This window comes from Ambystoma mexicanum, chromosome 11 (genome assembly GCF_040938575.1).
Source record: "Ambystoma mexicanum isolate Mex_15411 chromosome 11, UKY_AmexF1_1, whole genome shotgun sequence".
NCBI classification, from domain to species: Eukaryota; Metazoa; Chordata; class Amphibia; order Caudata; family Ambystomatidae; genus Ambystoma; species Ambystoma mexicanum.
Genome location: NC_090934.1, coordinates 753,316,385 through 753,338,075, shown reverse-complemented (window position 1 = coordinate 753,338,075; position 21,691 = coordinate 753,316,385). Strand labels below are relative to the sequence as shown.

At 45.7% G+C, this 21,691-nt stretch overlaps 1 protein-coding gene across 1 annotated transcript in view; it reads left to right on the top strand.

Annotated features, from left to right (window-relative positions):
- CTR9 (CTR9 homolog, Paf1/RNA polymerase II complex component) overlaps nt 1-21,691 on the top strand; it is an 861,351-nt gene that overhangs the window by 592,996 nt on the left and 246,664 nt on the right. The window contains exon 18 of the mRNA XM_069623650.1: nt 7,756-7,901. Coding sequence (XP_069479751.1) covers nt 7,756-7,901 — 146 coding nt within the window. The remainder of the gene's footprint in view (nt 1-7,755; nt 7,902-21,691) is intronic.

Genomic DNA, 21,691 nt, shown 5'->3' with positions numbered 1-21,691 from the left:
ATGATTTGTCCGTAGTAGGTCATGAAGACAACAAATGGTTAAACATTGGTATTGAAAACATAATTCATTACTAGTAATAACTGGCCTAAGCCATTTAAACCCAGACTCTTGATTTGCACATGGCTCCCATGAACATTTCCCGCAATATGAGGAGGCTCGGTGAATGATTTCTCTTCGTCCGTAATGCCATCTAATTTCCGAGGTCACTGTTCCATTGAAACTTTCCAATCTTCAAAGCTCCTACTTTATCGCACAATTGAAACTCCTAAATAGCTTTAGGGACTTGGCTTACCCCGTGTTTTACTACTGACCAAAATCAATAACGAAATTCCAGGAGAGTATATCTACTATCTACGAGACTTATCAGCCCATGTGGCTTTTTCTGCAGCTGCTAATTGCATAGGTTGAGATTGCTTAATTGCGTGCATTCTGTTTTCTGAAAACCTGTTTAGAAGTCAATGTTTCTCTTGTTTTAGGTGAGTAGTATCAGTCTGTGCGCGCTACCCCTACTTTAGTTTATTAGTTATTCTTCGTAACTGACCTGTCCACAATTAGTTGGGGGTCAGTGGCTGCATGGCTCAGTAGGGACCGATATTCACCAGTCGGTCTGAGTGTTACGGAGGGTGGGGATTTTTTCTATTGAGCCTTTGCGCTTGGGTTTCAGGTGTCCCCACAGGTTTCTGAATTTTATAATCACTTGTGAGGTACACATTTGTTAGTTTTTTTTTTTTAATATAGGCTGAACACTTTATTTTGTGTATCGTTCATTCATGTTATCCACATAGGGTAAATCACTTTTTGCTTACTTTATTTTGTTCCACAAATATCAGTATCACACACGTTATTTCACTTTGTGTATTCCTTTGTGACATTAATTGTGACTTTTCTGGTGATTGGTGCGTTATTTCTTATATAAAACATTTGTGCTATTGCAAAATGGTTTGTTCATTTACAAAAAACATTTGTGCCAACATTTCTCTGCACGTGTTGCTGTTTTGCCCTTTCTTGAGCTTTGTCAAGACACATTCTTTACTTATTGAGTGTCAGTCTTGTATTTACACTTTACATTTCAGTGCATACATTGCAATTACGTGACACACGTCAATGCTACATAGGCTTGTAGATATATACATCAGATTGTTTTCATTTATTCTTTTTTCCCTTTTTCTTTGCGAGAGAGAAAACTTCAGTGGGTCTCAAGTGTCAGGTAAATGCAGTGTTGTGTAGTTGGGGTTCTGCATCTCACTTAATCTGCATCCTTCGGTCTCTCAATTCAGTATTCTTATTTCAACACATATATGCATGCCCTGTTGGGTGCTTCTGTCCTTCCCTGGTCCCCTGTTCATGTCGACCAGTCCTTTCGGGTCCTTGAAGTCCTGTTTAGAAGTCAGTGCATTGTGTAGGAGAGCCCTGACCACTGTTCTTATTCAATGTGAAAAGGTGACTTATATTGAGATTCACAAATTCTCCATGTATGTATATGAATGTACATGCATGTCATTCCATTTGATGGATTTAATACTTTTTCTGCGCATGTACAAGCTAATATGTATCAGTACTGAACAAAAAGTAAACTGCACTTGGTTCTCCGCACCCCCCAGTCATTAAGGCGCGCGCAACAGGAACACCTCGTAATGATGGGGACCCTTCCTGACCACCCCAACATTTCTCCTTTTAGTTAATACTTTCACTAACAAATCATAATAATCTTTTTGGGGAACAACCCTACAACCATCTGTCAAACCAGTCTCAATATTATCATACTCCTCCGCTGAACAAACCCAACTCGCCCCGCCACCATTCCTGCAATCTACCCGCTGCACTGCACAAGCATGCCAATTTGGTGGAGAACACAAGACCCCTTCGGTTTGAGTACCCACGTGGGACGAAGTGGTGGGGACCCTGGTCTTGGACAGGGTTACAGTCATCATAGCGGCCGCTATCTGTACCTGTTAAGAGCAGCTTCGTAAAAGTACTTGGCAAGAACAGAAAAGAATGTGAAAAAAGACAAAAATAGGCAAGAAAAAAACTTCACAACAAGGCTCAACCAAGACGGTACCCAAGAGAGCAAGGAGTTGATCCACGACTCGTTGATCCCAGCCTCAGTCTCCATGATCACTTTCAGTTTATGCAAAACAGCAAGAGTCCTGGTGAGAGTACCGTTTTCTGAATCATTGGGAGGCACACATGTACAACAGCCACTCCCGATTTTTGGCATACTCTGCCCTCCATTACTGTCAGGGGGTTTAGCATGTACCATGATTTGCAGTCATGAGCCTTGGTGCCCGCAACTCTTCCTTAATGGCACTAAACGCTGACTTGGAAGTGTTCATGAAGAGTAACAGCTCGCATGCCTGGTCACCTGGAGCCATTTGACATTTGCTGCTGCTTGGGTGGCAGGTGCTAGGATGGAGGCAAAGAAGGTTTCAGTGTGGCCAAACTGTCGGTATTGATCAGGAATGTCCGCTGAAGCTTTTGATGATGCTACTGAGGGGTAATTTGATCTTCTCCTATGTTGTAATTGTTCCCGATTTTCGCCTTCAAACATAGTCTTTTGATCCCTGTAGGGTTATGAAAAGGACGAAAAGGGCACAGAAGACACAGAAGTAACTTTGGGCATTGGACAGGCCAAAATTAAATGTTCTTCGGAGATTAAGGGGACGGGCACATGAAGGGTAGAGAGGCTGCACATACCTCGCCAGACTGGAGGCGACTGCCTGTATACGTAGGATGCACAGGTCCAGAAATTGTCCAAAAGAGCAGCTGTACCTCCAGCCAGATCTGTAATGCGAAGCGTGAGACTGCAATTCCAATGTGTACCAATGGGCACCGTGCCATCGCCCTTAAAACAGAGAAAAATGGCTGTCTGTATCCTCCTGAGGTACATCAGATACTGCAAATGATTTCTCCATACTGTCCCACACTCTTGATTAATTTGTGCCACCCCTTCTTCTGAGAATCCCCTCATTCCTCCAGCTCTGCAACTCTTCATCCTTTGCTCCCATCGATTGTTTACAAAAATAGCTCCTTGCACGGTCAATGGAACTCTTTGAAAACACTGAATATTTTTGTGTCCTGTATTCTCAGTATTAACTGTCCTCATCACTTGGTATGATTGATGCCGTAGTTGACTGCTCTTTGAACTGCCCTCGAACCATGCACAATGCAAGTGCACTATGCATAGTACATCTGCTACCTCTACCTCACTCAGAATAAATACCCTAGGAACGCTATAAGCATGGGGGATGAGAGAGCAAATGTAGTAATATGCTATGGATCTCTCCCCCCCCACCCTCCTCATATGGCTATAGCATACGTTTTCCGCTGTGAAACCATGTGCATTTATTGTAGGATCTATTCATCATCGTTATTATAAAAAATGATTGTTGGCATTTCTTTTCAATCTTAACGTTTTTTCCACGGACCTCATAAATTGGACAATTTTAAATTTCCCTTTTTTATCTTATCTTCAGATATGATGACCCAAGGACCAAGAAAACCACAAAAATATTATTTCTTACACAATTTACTATTTTAGACTTTCTTTTCCCTATACAAAAAAATATTTAAATTCCAGATCTCTATTCGCACCCCGCTTTACACTGAAATGAACTCTGAATCCATTGGGCGTACTTAACTTCCATGCCTGCTACTGTGCACGGGGAGGGCTGGCGGTGTCCCTTTGAGTATCTTTTAGGTGGGTCCAAATCTTGTTGCTCTCCACCCTCACGGCAGACAGTAACATAGATCACTGTGTGGCCCATGGAAACGCTTTTCGTTCCAGCAACTGTGCCTGGTGAAAATCTGTGTCTTGTGCCGATCGTCGGTAGTCTCACTGCTTTGTTCTATTGTTTGTTGGTGAGAAGACGCAACCTGTGATATACTTTTAACGCTTTTCGTTGGTGCTGTAAGGTATTCCTTAAACTGCTCTCCTAGGTCCGCTGCTGTCGTGTGTGCATCTGTTATACGTGTAGGCAAGAGAGTTGTATGTAGCCTACGCCCAGTCACGATTTTATGAAAGCTCTAGTGGTGGGCATTCCCTGGCTGGTTTTGTACACAAAATAAAGCTGGTGGAAGGCAAACCTGCCATGATTTTTTTTTAATTCTGCACACAATTTAGCTAACCTGTCCTTAAGGACCCCGTTGAACCTCTCCGGTTATACTGAGCATAACCAATGTTTTGTTCCTAGTTTGAAGTGATTTCTGCAAACCAAGGGATTAAAGATATGGGCTCCATTGTCGGATTTTAGAACTTTGAAAATTCCCCATTTTGGAAATACTTCTCACCAGAAATCTTGCTCCTGATTTTGGCAAGAGAAAAAGAGATCCACACCAGACTATCCCTCCCTTTAACGTACAGGTAGGGACCTATTCGGAAACTAGTAATTTCTTAAGCTAGCTATAGACGATCACACTCGTATTTATACAGTTAAACAAAGTTTAATTGAGGCAACAACATGTTAAAAACATACACAGAAACAAAAAAAGGTTACTAATGTTAACCGGAGAGAAGACAAATGGACATGTGTCTTAACGTGGATATTAAATACAACAGGGAAAAATTAATGTGTAGTTACAAATTCCAAACACATTTTAACTGCCGATTTTGGCATCGGGATGCACGCAGGGACCAACCTCAAGCCACAATATCTGATGCTACTTCTCCTAGTTATCATGTCCACAAAATCTATGTGGAACTCCTTGAATGGACCAGAGGGGCTGAGCAAGACCACCCCCACCCCCCACTTACTGACCTCATGGTATTTCCGGGATTGAACTCCATGCACACTACACAATTCCCTACAAACCTATTTACTTGTTCTTGTAACTTATGGATAAACCAGTCCTCCTGGAGCTCTTCTGTGATTTAAGTTGTGCTACAGCCAAAAGAAGCGGCTCTACAGGCATTACTACCTTCCCCGTCACTTCTGTCTCCAAAGCAAATCTGTGGGTGAGAGAACACATCCTCTTTTTCCAGAGGAACTGTTTTTTTCGTAGGGGCTTCCCCTTGCATTTCTATTATCTGGAGCACCAGGACTGCAGTGTACAGGGCTGGCAACTGTACCTGTTGGGACAGCTTCCATTTTCTGGGAATCAGCAAAAGGAAAATATGCTGCTTCCTTAGCTGCCTTGTTTGTGGCATCATTTCCAAGAGCTATTGAATTAGTGTGATTAGTATGGGCAGTTCACTTTACCAGACCTATATCTGCTGGCACGGTTAACGCTTCAATTAGTCGGGATAGCTACGTAGCATGCTGGACGGGGACCCGTCCGACCTAAACCCTCTTATCTACTATATTGATAGCTCAGAATGGACGGTGAAGGTGACGTACGCAGTCAGAATAAACAGTGACTGCCTTCCCCTCAAACATTTCTAGTGCCTCTATGTGCCACCAGTTCTGCTGCCTGTGCAGAGTAATGAGAAGGCAACAGTCTCTTCAATCTGACCCTGTACCCCCCATCCACAAGACCCATGACAGCTGCACCTGTATGCCTCTCACCTCGAAGACCCATCAACAAAAATCACCTCACCCTACCTTCAGGGCATCCTCTTTCACATTCACCCTTTCTTCCTCTTCTACCTCATACGTGTCACAATCATGAACAATATCCTCAGGCTGCGCTGGATCTGCCACAAATGTCACAGGATTTACTAGGTGACATTGCACGGGGTGAATTGATGCATTTGATAAAATGACCTCATACCCTGGCATTCTGAGTCGACGACTTTTGAATTGCAAAGCTGCTGCCGCTAGAGCTTGTTCACATGGGAACTGTCCCTGCATCACTGGGTCTAGGAGTCTGCTGTAATACGCTAAAGGTTTGTGGCCTCACGGTGTTTGATGGGTCAGGACCACTGTCATCACCTGCCCAATTGAAAGAATGGCTACTTGTAATTTGGGGTCACTAGGACCGGAGCATTGCTGATCGCTGCAGAGTTCCCAAAAGCAAGTCCCCATTTCCTCAGACCAGTCTATCGGATCTTTCGCCTTCTGTGCTTCCTTTAGTCCCGGCAGTAAGGGACTCGCATGACAAGAGTAATCAAAGATCCATGATCTACAATAGTTAGAGCCCCAAACACTGCTGCATTTGTTTCACTGTGACTGAGGCATATTTTGAACTGCGTGGCTCTTGCAGGCGTTACTTTTCTTCCTGCGGGTGATATGACTTGCCCCAAATATACTACCTCTGTTTGACAGTACTGCATTTTTTCTTTGTCCACTTTGTACCCCTTCTCCGCGAGCAGCATTGAGTCTCCTCGACACTGCTCCTCTGAAGTGCTAAAGACTAGTAGATCGTCCATGTACTGAATTACGGTACTGGACACATGTAAATTCCCCAAATTCATCTGAATCACTCAGCAGTACCCCTGGGGCAAATTCTAACCACGAGCAACTACTATTGACAGTCACCTCTAAAAAGTATTACTATTGTTAAACCATGTTCACATAAATACCGTCTGATTATGAACATTTGCCTAAGCACATTTGCATTGTACAGAAAACTGTGTCTAAAATGCCCTGAATAGAATGAACTAAAGCTGCCATTTTATAAACATCCGCCATTTTGATTCTAACCCCTGCTTTCTGTCCTGAAATGGTTAACACTGTTTTCAGCTGCAACTGATCACAGTAACCTTTGAGCCTATGGCAACATTAAGGCTGCCAAGAGCAGAATGTTTGTTCTGTGCAAAGAGACCTTGTAATCAAGATGATCTGCCATTCAAAGTGTTATCTGTGTCCACAGCCTCATCCTCCTTCAAGCAATGGCACACAGTGCAAAGTAACTAAAGGAACAGGACGTAACCTAAAGCTCAGTGAACAAGGAGAGATCCACACAGCTGACTACAACCATGTTTGCCAGCATTGTATCTTTAAGGGCAAGACAACATGTCAAAAGTGTAAACCAATATTGTCATATTTGCCATGTGAACTGGGCATGGACCCTATTTTGTAACTTATTTGTTTGGAGATGGGCTGGGCAATGACCGGGAATGTGTATAAATAAGGCATGCTTTGTAATGTTCAGGACTCTCTCCCCTCCCGGTGTCTGCTGGTACACACTGGAAGGTGCTTGAGTGCCAGATAGCCATCTGCTTTCAGATTTGTATCTGTACAGAATAAAAGTTATGCTTATAACTTTGACTTCGTGATTGGCGGATTTCATTTTTGGTGGTACTAAGCCTCGATATTCCTTGCTGATATATCACTATTAATTCCTATATGTTGGTTAAGTGAATCAAGTATGTATCTACCTTCTTTGTGTAAATTAGAATAAATGTATATTGTCAATATAACTTTTACTGTGTAAGAGTTTCTTTGGACTATTGTATTTACTGGGTTCAGTGTACTTACCCACAACTCAAATCTACCTCCGGTGATCAGTCTGTCTGCTCTGCCATTCTACCAAGATCCGTTGGGTAGTACAGACTTGTACTAAGAGTTTGGGATCTATATGCCAAGGGATAGTTTTATAAAGTCTTACCTAAAGTGGACTTTGGAAAAATTCCTCTAACAGTTGATCATTGGATAATAGCATCTCCAGTTCTTAGAAGTGTGATGAACTAGCCAAGAAGTACTAGTTTAAAAAAAAAAAGTTTGAGTTTGTTTTAGTTTGTGATTTCTACTAGAGCACATACTAATGACAACATTACAAATTGTGTGTAGGAACAATAATTAAGATATATGTTCTTATTTTATCTGGAACCTGTTTTTTTATCTTGTTTAATGATGGGTGTTGTGTTTTAATCCTCAGGCTCGACATGTAGCACCCAGTGATACAGTTCTTATGTTTAATGTGGCTCTGGTGCTACAGCGGCTTGCAACATCAGTATTGAAGAATGAAAAGAGTAACCTGAAGGAAGTATTAAATGCTGTAAAAGAATTGGAACTAGCTCATAGGTAAATTGTTTTCCTTGTATAAAACTAAAATGGTTTATCATGCTTAGTTATATCAACCTATAGATTGTGGACCTTGCCACATGGCAACGAAGCGCTTTGCAAACAAGAAGTTTGGAAAAAGTACATTATTATAGAATAAAAGGATCCAAGACTAGGTGACCTGCATTTAAGAGTATGTAACGGGGTCAGAATTCACACAATTAGGGTAGGTGGGTGTAAACAAATTGGCTCTTGAGGGATTTGTGGAAAGGTCAAAGTATTGTCACTGAAGGTAACCTAAAGGGTGATGTTTAGTTGCAATTTCCTCAACCATATCCCATTAATGATTTGTGTCAGAAATAATGTGTTTTAAATGAAAGCATAGCATTTGGAGGACATGGGTGTCCAGGTGTGGGGGTTGAGTACACTAACGCTGCTGGCAAGCAACTAAATGGCACAATTCTGCTATGAACCAGATTTTTAGGGAGCTAGGATATCTGCATTTAGGGCAAGTTCCCATGCTTTAGAGAACCAAGAATAAAACAACCAAATGTACGTTTCTTAATTGTACCCAAGAAAATTATGACATTATCACATCTTGTTAGGCAAGATATTTTATTTTTGCTTCTTTCCTCCCATGGATGTTGTTGGGACACCTGTTAAGATGGATTTCTAAAATCAACTTTGTGGGTTGGTTTTGGGAGACCAACCGATTATGTTGAACAGGAAAGGCACTAAACTCTACCCAATCAAGGTAGGTAGCAGAGCGATAAGGCTTAGACGTATGAGGGGGTGTAAGACTGATCTAGGGCTATAATGAGTTCGCGCAGAACACCAATAATTCCAGTTAAACAAATGGGTTTAAAAATATACAATGATTTATTAGGCCTTTAAAATACACTCTAAACATCTAGGTAAATATTGTCACACACTTACTAAGAAAAAAAATTATATACATTCACCCTTAGGAGAAGATGGAAAGCATTTGATTCAACAACCAGTGTAAAATTGATAAGTACTCAGATGCATGAAGTTCAGAGCAACTATAAAACAGTTTTGTAGTACTTAGTAAGTGTAGCCCTGAGATGGTTTGGGGCCTTTTGCCCTGAAGTCACAAGTTCCAAAGTTATACTTTTCATGGTGATTTGCTAGGTGATTGAATCACAGCCACTGGCATCTTTCAATGTTGAAAAAGTTGTCGGAAGAAACGGCCTCTATCCCACTACACTTGTATAGAGCTAGGAGGTGATCCATGACCAGGTAGTTACCACCAACCTAAGTCAGTAAAGCAAAAGATAGGGACAGGATTTAACATGGATACAACCCTATGGACAACACATGGTTGTGGGGGCAAGAAACACGCATGTTAACTTACCCCTGACCCTTATTTCTCCAGAGACCACTGCTGATGTTACAGATTCCATTGAGGACTGTCTTCTCTGCTTGGCCTGGTCAAGGGAGGCCCAAGGGTTACGGTGCAGAGTTCCCTTTTGGACGCAGTATTTAGGTTTGGTGGGTTGCGGTGCTTGAATCTCAATTCTAAATACCTTCCAGCTGAACAGCCTTGCAGAGAAATGTCGATTTCTGCAGAGCAGGCGACCTCAGGACACCTCCAGGGAGTGAAGAAGAGTGGTTGCAACTAGAGTCACCACGGTCCGGCAGCGACAGTCTGTCTTCAATGGATGAACAAAGCAGCAGGCCCTGCATGCCTTCCGTTGATGCAAGAAGGCTGAAAATGCAGGAGACGGTGTCTTTTAGTACAAGCTAAAGATCCTCAAATTTACAAGTATGCACTTAGAAGGCAACTGCTGCAACAAGGTAGCCCAGGCGTGCTCTGGTCAGTCTACCCGTTGGTCCAGGGACACTTGGGACACTTACAAGGCTGACGAAGCATGAATCCTTAGGCAGGCATCAAGACTGGTTGTTCCTACAGGTCCAGGGGTCGAGGCACAATACTTCAGGAAATACAATAAACTCCAGCTCTTAGTATAGACCTGTGAGTAAAACCTAGTGTTAAACATTTAGAATGGCAGTATGCTATTCATGGGGAGTAAAACCACATTAGTAGACTTTTAGAATGACCGTATGTAATGCAAGGTAGGCAAACCCTATTGGTAAACCTTACCACTTATCCAGTCTAAGGAATAATAGTGTTAAAGAGAATTCTCAGAAATGTGCTAATTCCTCTCTACCTTAGAGACCCCCAGATCTTTTGCTGGATTCTAGGACTTTAATTTTTTGCCTGGAGGGAGTGAGGCCCTTTTTCCCACTCTCTCATGTATTTTAATATGATTTTGAACTCTGTTTCCTTTGGTTGTGGAGTCTGACAAACTCCTTAGGCATAATCTTTTATGTTGTGTCACACAGCACCTTCAGTGCAGTGACGCAGGGAAGTATTCCAGATTTCCCAAAGGTTTAAATATCTTCTCGTGGAAAAACTACTGTTTCCAAGAACAGTAAAGTGAAATTGACTTTACTTACATTTGTAACTTTTTAGACCCAGCACACATCTTACAATAGGGCGCTGGAGGGGTTACTTAGTATCCCCTTTGTCTAGCTTCACATATAACAGTTTTTGTTACCCTTTCCTCGATGAATGGCTGGTGGCAGTGGTTTACTTTTAACTACTGTGGTGTGCATTTACCGGGGCCTGCGTTCGCAGCTGCAGTAAAGCACCCAAGGGTGCCATTTTTGTCAAACTGGCCCTGGTCTTCTTTTTTCGCCATTTCTTTGTGGAAAGGAGATTTACTCTGCGCGCCAAACCCGGTTTGGTCCCTTTATTTTATCTTTGGCGGGATTCACGAGTGAAGCCCGCTTCTGGCTCCAGGGTGTCTGGCGGGGGCTGGAAGCGAGGGAGTTGCCCGTAACTCCCTGTGCTTAGTCTCCTAGGAGACAGGAATGCACTCTTAAGTGATTGGCCGGCCGGCTGGCTGTCCGCAAAGACAGCCACCCTGCTGGGTGACTGATAGCTAGGCTGGAATGAATGGGAGAAACCTGCATAAGAGGCGAGGCTTTTTGGCTTGGAAAGCAAAGTCGACCACTGGACGAAGGAATCCGAAGAAGAACTTGAAGACGCCTTCTGCAACTCTTGAACCGTTGGTTTGTCTGGTGAAGCCCTGCTGCTGTGCTGAAACTCCAAATTTGTATCGACAGATAAGCCCCTACAAGGACGACTTCTCCCCTTGAATTGGTGGGACCAGTCGACTCCAAAGTAAGCAACCTGGACATCCTCTCAGAGCTGGTTGGAATTCCACTGCAGTTGCTGCTGGAACCGAATAGCCAGGGAGAGGAACACCAGATCGTGTGCATTGCTTTTAAGCTCGCCATGAGCTCCAGGAAGATCCTCTGGACTCCCAGGAAGCGGGACTGACCGAGCCTGAGCCACCTCAAGAGTGCTGGACCCCAGATGCAAGGAAAGCCCCTGTCGACAGCCAGGAACTGCAGTGTCGCTATTTGCGGTAGACGCAAGGAGCTGAAACACTGAAGTGCCACTTGAAGATTGCAGGTTGCGGTCGGTAACCGCCCCATTGCAGTGCAGGAGGCCCAGACGTCCTCCCTCTTGTCCCCACAACCGAGGCCCAGGAACACCTGAATCTGTAGAGCTGCACAGGAACAGAAGTCATATGTTGCCCTTGTTCTTCAACCTAAAGGTACTGCACAGTCTAAGAACGTACCTCTTGTTGTGTAACTGCACTTGTTCTCTGTTGGTGAGACCTGTTGTGGTTGCTCTGTAGAGTTGTTGATAGCTTCTTTACTTCACAAGTATAAACAGCTTGTGGACCTGCTTGGAGTTCATCTTTTCTACGAAGACTTCTAAAACATTGTGCAAGACTTTTTCCTACCTGCAAGAAGTGCTTCAGCTCACCTAGACTTTTTTCCCAATTGACTTTGGCGTAGCCCGGCTCCCTGAATGACTCTTCTCCCCTCTGACATTGTGTTTTGGCCTTCCAGGAAGGGGTTAACTAGCTTTGCATTGGTGGGTTACCAAAAGTACATACCTGCTTCAGAATATTTGTGTGATCTATTGTTCTGTTCTAATAACCTTTTTCTTTGCCAAACTCTTAAGTCTGATTCTAAATGCAAACAGTGGTATATTAATGTCCTAAGTGTCCTAGATACTAAAGTCACCTGAGGGTGTAGGAAGTGTCTATTTGCCATCCCAAAAGGGTACTTACTGGTTTAGAAATATTAACAATGTGGATTTTGGAGTTTATTTGTGCGTTACTATTATATTTCCCCCCTTCTGAAGAAGGCTTACTCTAACTGATGTTAAATGAATAATTGTTTAATCAAGAAACCTTGTATGTAAGTGTTTATTTGAATACTTGTCACTGTGAATCTCTGTGTATCTTCCCTACAGCTCACATGGACCCCTCTTGAGATAAGCCTGGCTGCTCAACAAGCTACCAACCTGTGTAGTACAGACTTATACCAAAGGTTGGGTTCCTATTGCCACAAGGTCAGAGTTGTTGGAGTGCACCCAAAGGGTACTGCATACAATTGTGCCTAACATAAAGTAATACCAACACTGTTACAAGTAAATCCTTGCAACATATGTATTATATTGTATTCATCATTTTTATAGCGCCCATTCACCATTTGTATGGCCTCAATGCACTTTATGGTTGGAACGCTTGTGGGGAACAAAGTCCATGTGTAGGAGATTCAAAGAGTTAACTTTGATGTGTTTGTGCATTTTGCCATGTTAGGACTTAGGTGGGCTGGCTAAGCTCCAGTAAGCAGCCCGCAAGTCAGGCACATGGGTAGGTGCTGTTGGTGGTTTAAGATGGAGTGCTAGTGTCAGTTTAAGATGGAGTGCTAGTGTCAGAGACTCAATGTGTGTCCAGCTAGATTGAAAGCTTTTTTATAGGTTGTCGCTATATACCAATGGTAGAGGTGTTGAGGTACGCCAGGGGTTTGTGTGAATGGCTATGCGAGCTGCTAGACCAGATTTGCATAGTTATAACTGCCTTCTATAGTGCATGGATGTGTGGCAGTGCCAGTAAATTAGTATTTTGCGCCTAATACCGGGTCGTTCCACACGCAGGCCACCCTCTGGGATTCTTTTAAGGCCTATAGTCAGGGGGCATAGCCATCTCCAAAGAGGCCGGGATCCTGGGGGTGATTCGGAGAGACTTATCAAAAAGTGAAATTACACTCTCATCCCTTGAGGCCCAATACGCCCAATCACACTCCACTGAAGTATTATCTAATATTTGCACATTCCGTATACACGCTGAACGCGAAAGGAAATTCATAGACATCCCCGGGCTCGACAGGAGATATGGAGAGGGTGAGCGGCCCGGCCGTGTGTTGGCCAGGCTACTTTGCCAAGAAACGGGCTCCCCCAGTATCCCAGCCATAGAGAAATCTGATGGGTCCCTGGCCCTCCTTCCGCAGGACAATAATGATGCGTTTTCGGCCTTCTACGAATCCTTGTACTCAAATGTTGATGTCGCTCCTACTCCCGAAGTGGGTGCTTTCTTAGATAGCCTTCTCCTATCCGTCCTCTCCAACGAAACTCGTAACGAGTTTGATGCCCCGGTTACGACTGAGGAAATATCCAAAGCTATTGACTTCCCGTTCTCGGGTAAGGCTCCTGGTTCGGACGGCCCTCCAATAGATTTTTATAAGCAATTTAGCAACTAGCCCCCCAACTTCTGACACTCTGGGAGGAATCCTACGAGACGGGTGTTCTACCTCCCCCTCTCCGTGAGGCCATCATAACTGTCCTCCTCAAACCAGGCAAACCCCCTACCCAGTGCAGATTGTATCGCCCTCTCTCCCTCATTAAAGTGACATTAAGATTTATGCTAAGATTTTGGCCCTACGTTTGACCCGCTACATGTCCCAAATTATTCACCCAGATCAATCGGGATTCATCCGTGGTAGATCCACATGTCTCAACCTATGCCTATTATTCAACATCATCATCCGGATTGACCCCAACACCCAAGCAGCAGCGGCAGCCCTCGACATGCAAAAAGCTTTTGACACAGTTTCATGGGATTATCTTTGGTGGGTGCTTGCTGAATGTAACTGGTTAAACTATTATACTCTGAACCAATAGCCAGGGTCCGTACCGAGGACAGATGTTAATCTCCCTTCCATATCGCCAGGGGCACGAGACATGGTTGCCCTTTCTCCCCCCCCCCCCCCAATATTTGCCATAACCGTTGAGCCTCTAGCAGACAGGATACAACAGGTTCACTCGCATCGGGGACTGAGCATGCTGGGCAGACGGGACATAATATCCCTATATGACGACTCCCTACTTTTTATTTGCTCACCGGAACACAACCCCGCCCCAATCCTCGATGATGTCCTTTTTGGTCGGATATCTGGGCTCAAGGTCAACTGCTCCAAATCTATACTATTTCCTCTTACAGATGCCACTCTTCCCCCACCCGACCTAATGGGGCTCACCTGGGCAAATTGGTATTCGAGTCTAACTTTAAGAACTAAATGACCACACTCGCTAAGAAATGTTCGGTATGGGCTAGGCTCCTGTATTCCCTTGCCGGCAGGATTGGTGTCCTAAAAATGATTGTGCTTCCTCAACTCCTTTACTGCTTTCTCAACCTTCCACTTTGGCCCGGTAGAGAATTCTTCCAATCTCCGTACTATTAATACGTTCCTATGGCACTCCGGCGCAGTTTGCTTCAAAGTAGATACGTAGTGCCCCAAAAGACAGTGGTGGCTTCGGTGCTCCCAACTTTGAGAAATTCTGGCTGATCGCCCAGGCCCAATTCGTGTCACACTAGTTCAATACTACACATCCTCCTCCACAAGTCAGGCTTGAACAGCGGGCGGTTGATAAGCGAGACATTAGCTGCCTAGTTCTCTCCCCCGCAAAGCCTTGGCTGCAGCCCTTTGGGCCCGGTAGGCACCGCGTTCCTGGCTTTATCTAAAATGTGGGCATTATCTGGCGTGTCCCGTCCCTTTCACGGTTGTCTACCTCTTTGGAATTTCCTCGTGGGGGTCCCTTCATCCCACCCCCTGTGGCGAACCTATGGGCAGAGTCCGGGTTCGAATCCATCCCTGATATTTTTGATCAAGACACCTTCCTGGAATGGGCGGACCTGCACGAGGTTGTGCGCGAGAGGTCGCCTATCTGGCTTAAATACTCAGGCCTGCATAGGGTCCTTAAGAGGAGTTCCCCGAGCTTTCCCATCATTCCTCCTGACATTCCTATTCTCGCCCAGCTCATTAACACTAGCATCTGTAGGGGGGGGGGGGTCTCCAGGCTATATGCTCTACTACAATCCAAGTCCACCCTGCCATTTGATAAACTCAAATGCTCTTGGGCAGAGGACCTGGAGGGTTGATATCACTGACCGGTGCTGGAAGCGTATGTGTGCCCGTACCCATGAAGTGTCATTTAATTCTCGCTTCAAGCTTATCCAATTCAAAATCCTACACGGATTCCACTACACCCCAATCAGGTTACATCGCATATCATCAGATCACCTCCCTAAATGCCCCAGGTGCAGCTTCAAGGAAGCAACATATATTCATATGCTCTGGTCCTGCCCGTCTCTCGAACAATTCTGGGATGAGATCTCCTGATGTTGGAGATGTCCAACATCCTGGATCATGGGATGTCTATTCCACGACTTTCCCGATCTTTTGCCGAGACTACAGGAGATTGGCAGGACTCTGCATGCTTCTCCCAACATATTGTATCCTGTTGTGCTGGCTCAGACCCCAAGCCCCCACGCATTCTCAGTGGCTTGCTGCTGTAACCTGGGCCTCAGACGTTGAGGAGGCTTGGGTGAGTCAGCTACCCCTGATGTCCAAACACAGTAATGTCTGGTCCCCGTTCCGCTCCTACCTCTCCTCCTTCTGCTGATGATACCAATGGGTCGTCCGGGTCTTCTTCTCCCATCACCAATCCCACCTGAATAATGTACTGTATGCTGTTCTCTTGTATGCCTATTGTATGCATGGGTGTAATGTCTACTTTACATGATAGTTGTTGTTGTACACCAAATGTTCTATTAGTATTCTGATGCCGGGTGATACCTCCTGCTCGCCCTACTCTGTAATGTCAAGTGCTATAAATAAAGTTTTAAAAAAAAGAACAGAACAAGAGATCACACAAATATACTCTTACGTCCCGTCACCTTTCCGCCATACTGCATGGGCGTCCCTTCCAAGGGACAGGAGACAGAACCTTTTTCACCAGCAAAAACCTTCCCCTTTGCATTTAGAGGCGCACTGTTAGGCAGAATTGCATTCAGTACCCTCTGGGAACACCACGCACAATTAGGACTACAGGTGTAAGCAAGACCAACCTTTGGTATAAATCTGTACCACACAGTTTGTTGGTAGCGAGCTGAGCAGCCAGGCTTATCTCAAGAGTGGACGTGAGCAGTACCAGTCTTTACACAGTGGACTTTCAATCACAGTGGTTCAAGTAGACACTTCTACTCAAGGTTTCTTGGTAAAACACTTATAAATGTATTTGCACAATCATTTAGAAAACCTATACTAGAAGAGAGCAACTTAATTTCAGATGTCAATACACTACAATACAAAACTCCAAGCTATTGAGATGGTTTGAGCTCCCCTGAAAAGTGAGCCAAATGGCAGTTCAGTTACTTAGAAAGGAGCAAAAGGCACAAGGTAAGTAGAATAGGTCACATATACTTGATAGATAATGCAAATAGTTTCAGTTCACCAGAAGAGTTAAAGTCAATAGACCAGGCCAAAGTCAATGGGCTAGTGTTCTGGATAGGAAGGAGCAATTCTGGTATCAAACGGTAAAGTCTTTGCAAAAGTTCTTAGAAGTAGTTTTGACGAAAAAGAATGTCGGATCACAAGCTGATTAGGCCTGCAAGTTGGGAAAGTTTCACGGACTTTCACTGCGAGAGTTAGGGTCTTTCAACCGGGTTGGCACAGTACCTTAATATGAAGAAACAAATTCAGCTGAAGATGTTGGTTCCTGGCAGTTCCTGCAGATCTCGGTATTCCTGAGCCTCAGTCGTGGGGAGAAGTGGGAGGACGTTGCGGCACTACTGCACTGCACAGGATGGTCAGAGAAAGCAAACAAGATGGAGTCACTTCAGTTCGAGTAGCTGTAGATTCAAGAACACAAGCTGGTCTCCCTCTCCCTGGTTAATCCTAACCAGCCTTGATAAATGGTATCCAGGTGTCTTACGAGTTGATTGGTCTCACCAACTCAAAGGAAGAAGCCGTCCTTGAAGGAGCTTCTCTGTCGAATGGAGCTTTGGCAATTCGGACCTGCAGCAGGGCTTCACCGGGCAAACCAATGGTCCAGGAGTTGCAGCTGCTGTCCTCTTCCAGCTCGTCTTCGGTTCTTTCGTTCCAGTGGTCGACTCTGCTTTCCAGTCCAAGAGACCTGCCTTTTAAACCGTTTTCTCTCACTCATTCAAGCCTAGCTGTCACTCACCCAGCAGGGTGGCTGTCTTTGCCGGACAGTCGGGCAGCCAATCACGCCAGAGTGCATTTGGGTCTCCTAGGAGACTAAGCACAGGGAGTTTCGGGCCCCTCCCTCACTTGCTGCCCACCCCAGACACTCAGGCGCCAGAGGCGGTCTTCAGTCCCGAAGCCCGCCAAAGCCACACGAACAAAGGGACCAAACCTGGTTTGGCGCGCAGAGACAAACACTAGGAAGACCTTTTCAAAAAGAAATGGGAAAAAAAAGACGACCGGGAACTGCTTAACAAAGGAGTTTAAGGCGCCAAAAACATGGCTCCTATGATTATTAGCTACTGGTGTTCGCGGTCGGGAAAAATCATGGTAGTTTGTTGTAAAACCACTGCCACCAGCCTTTTCAATAGGAAAGGGTAGCATTTGACTGCTACATGAGTTTCTAGACACAGGTATAACGCTCACCTGGTATCCACGGGGACGTCACTCAGCCTGTTCTGACCTCAAACCCTTCCCTGGAGGCTATTCCACTGGAGACTGGGCCTGAAACACAGGATTGGTAGAGTTTAACTCCCTATTGTCTGTGTGCTTGAACCCCTTCTTCCCCGGGGTCCAACCCTTCCCTTTGTACCACAGCTCACCTTGTTTTCTTGGATAGTGTTCTCTCCGATGGGCTCGTTGCTGCCTAGTTAATTCTTTTGCAAGAGTCCGACAGGTAAGTATAATTAATCTTTTGGACAGTTCTTTAACTTCGTTCCTTTCCTTCCTTAGATGATGGCTGGCGTCCGGGGATGGCGGCGTGCTTCTGAGATGAGTAGCGCTGAAGGTGAGTGAGAGCACGATGCACCCCTTTCGTATTTGCATTGAACTGAGTTCTTTTTCTGTGTCTTTTAGGTGCCACAACGTTTTCAGCATGGATGCCAGTTATGAAGAACAAATGCGGTGGGTAAGCGCAGTATGTGGCGCCTCTAGATGGTTCCACGCTAACCTGGAGTGTCTTTTCCCTCTTGCAGATGGATGAGAAGTTCCGGAGAGACAGTTCCCCCAGAGCGGCTGGGATTCATGTAAGCATTTGAAGCTCGTACAGTATTTAAAAATAAGTGAAGATTTGCAGAATGCTTACTAATGCCTTTTTTTCTGTTCTTTTCCCTTTTCCTCAGGAAGCGGCGTGCCGGGATGGAATGACGCCACTGAAGATGCCCGCAGAACAGGAGGAGCGATGAATGATGGGCAGAAGCGCCGCAAGGTAAGGCTGTTCCTAACAGTGTTCTTGTTCTTGCAGGAGCTGAGCGCAGAAGAAAGATGCAGGCCTACTGGAGACTGATCCGAACACGGCGAGTGTCACGCTGCAGGTGCAGAAAACGCAAAACATGTTTCTCAGCCTGGGTGTGGCTTAAATAGTCTCTGGATATCCCTGGTGTGTCTGGGCTGAACCACACCCAAAAGACTAGACCGCACATGCAGTTCTGGGAACCGAAATATGTGGGGGCATCCATCTTGTCCCCATCAATGCACTACAAGTCCAATCCCCAATGTTATCCTATGGGAGTGAGTGAGTCTGGTGCCACAAGCGCCAAGTCTAACTTGAAGTGGGTGTTTGGAGGGATGGAGAGGCCCTTGAGGGTCATGTAGGTGATTGTGGCCTGGCTCCAGCCTGACATCTTGGAGGGCTGGGGACATGAGGGGCAGGAATTATGACAACAGGGGATACTATGAACAGACTAGCCAGGTGGAGGGAGCTCTTCCAGAAGTCGCCTCCAGGGGACCTCAAGAACTTCGTCAAACATAAATCCTGGCCCACAGTAGGGCCAATATTTTCCATCGCATCCCGCAAGGGAGACTCCTTTCCACGGACTCTCCTGCGCGGGAAGGAACTGCCTACCAGCACAAGCACCGAGGCTGCTACAGCTACTGGCCTCCGGGTCGAGGGATCCTCAGATCCTCCCGGTGAGTGTTGAGGTCTCCACTCTTGTACCGGCATCATGGCCGAGGCGCTGTGCCCTAATACCGGTGATACGTCCGAGGGGGCACCTAAATGCAGCTCTACCAGCCCCCCGGGTCGAGGATCTTTCACCTACCGGGCCTAGGCCCGGTGAGCAGGGTAGGCCTCGTGATCCACACGCAAGAGTCTTGGAGGAGGCCGGTCCCAGCGGGCCGAGCAACATGTTACAGGCACGTAGCAGACAGCTCAATAAAATGGCCAGACAGAGGCACCCGTCCGACACCATTCCAGGAATTCAGCGAAGAACGAGTGTCCAGGTGGGATTGGTTTAACCAGGTACATGGCCTACAGCCTACCCCTCTTTTGCGCAGGGCAGCTTTCCTTTGCGTCCATATGGGCAGGGTACGCAGCGGCTCCAGCAACTCCCTGCTACCCCGTCAGTACCCCCTGCCACCTCCTCGGCCAGTGAAGAGGCTTGCTTCGAGAGGCTCCTCGGCCTCATGAAGTCACCTCAGATATGGGTTATCCTCAAAGACGCAGTCAGGGAAGTCTTCCCTGCAATGCTAGCGGCACCACAGATGCTTCGTTCGGCGCCCCAGGCCCTGGCGCAGCTGCCTCCTCCGGCTCCCCAGCAGATTCCTCAGACCGTTCCGTACCAGCCTCCGCCGCCTCCTCAGCCTCCGGCCGCGGTCCCTGTAACTGGTGCCAACTACTCCTCCTCTGCCAAAGGATCCTCAGGATCCACAGGATAGGGATGAGGAGGATGATCCTGACACGCCATCCTCAGCCAGGGCTTTCCACGAACGTCTTGCTGGTCTGGCGGAGTATCTGGGCCTCCCTCAGCCTGAGGTCCAGCAACCGGCAGAGGGGGTCCTGCGGAGGTCCTCATGCGACGCCCCTCTGCCAAGACGGGGATTCCTCTGCAAACCTATGTGGTCTCCCTGGCCAAGAAGGTAGAAGCCTTCATTCCACTGGTTCTACCTACCCTTAACACGATCCCCGGCACATCGGACCTCATCCTACTTGTGGACACCTACAATGACGCCATGACCAAAGCCATCTACATCATTGCTCCTTTAAAATTACGTAAAGGTAAACCTAGAGCCCATCTTAACTCCTGGTATACTCCGGAACTTAAAATACTAAGAAATAAGAAAACTAAAATGGAAACCGAATCCATCTGAGGAACACAAAATCAATCTCACCAATGCATCTTCCCTCTATAAAAAAGAAATACTTCGCACCAAAAAGGAAGCTTACAATATAAGAATAAACCATGCCAGCTGCAGTACTAAAGAACTATTTACTATCTTGAAGGAGCTAGAAAACCCCAGTCCACCTATGGACATGTCTGTGAAGGACCAACTATGGTGCACAAACATCCAAAACGCCCTTGCGAATAAAATCACTGGCCTGCAAACGAAAATTGAAAACAAAAGACTAAAACTCTCAAATAGTAACCTACCTATCCCCAGTGTACCCACTACGTGCAACACCAACTGTGGCTTCACCTTCAAAAAGGTAACCGCACTAGAAGTGCAAAAAATTATAACTTCTCTCAAACCGTCAAACTGCAAAGGGGACAGCTGCCCCGCACAGATTATAAAAGATGCAGCGAGAGACCTCTCGCCATTTATTTCTAAACTCATAAACGTATCATTCTCTACTAACTCAGTACCTAACAATTTGAAACAGTCATGGGTCCTCCCTCTTCAAAAAAACAGACCCTGGATCCAGCCATTCCTACTAATTATAGGCCTATCACCACTGTTCCCTTCCTGCTAAAAATCCTGGATAGAGTTAATTACTTGCAAATCCAGAATTATTTAGAGTCCAACCAATTACTGGGACTGCGTCAATCTGGCTTTCGACCTCAGCATGGAACAGAAACTGCCCTTGTTGATCTCAAAAGTCAGATTGACGACATTAAAGACAAGGGTAAGGCTGCTATCCTACTCCTCCTAGACCTCTCAGCAGCCTTCGACCTGGTCGACCATAAAATGCTCTGTAGCCACCTCTCTTCTGCCGCCCATTTCTCCCCCTCTGCTGTCATATGGATACAGCCCTTCCTGGCCAACAGAACCATGAGGGTATTTTCCCCTATGGCAGCAGCAGACCCCATCCCCATCACTTCTGGTTTCCCACAAGGCTCATGCGTTTCCCCTACTCTATATAATATCTTTACAAAGCCCCTCTTTGATAAATTGGATCGTCTGGGTGTCACCTACACAAACTATGCAGATGACACCCAGATACTCCTCACCATATCGGGCAATTACAATACTGATGTCACCAGGATCAATGACATTTTCTCTGTCATTCAGGCTTGGATGGCCACATATGGCCTCTGCTGAATGACGAGAAGACCGAACTGCTCATTGTTGGTTCACCTAACAACCTACAAAAATTGAGCCCTAACTACTCCAAAATCATCATCGATGGCAACACCATCCCTGTCGCCAAGCATGTGAAA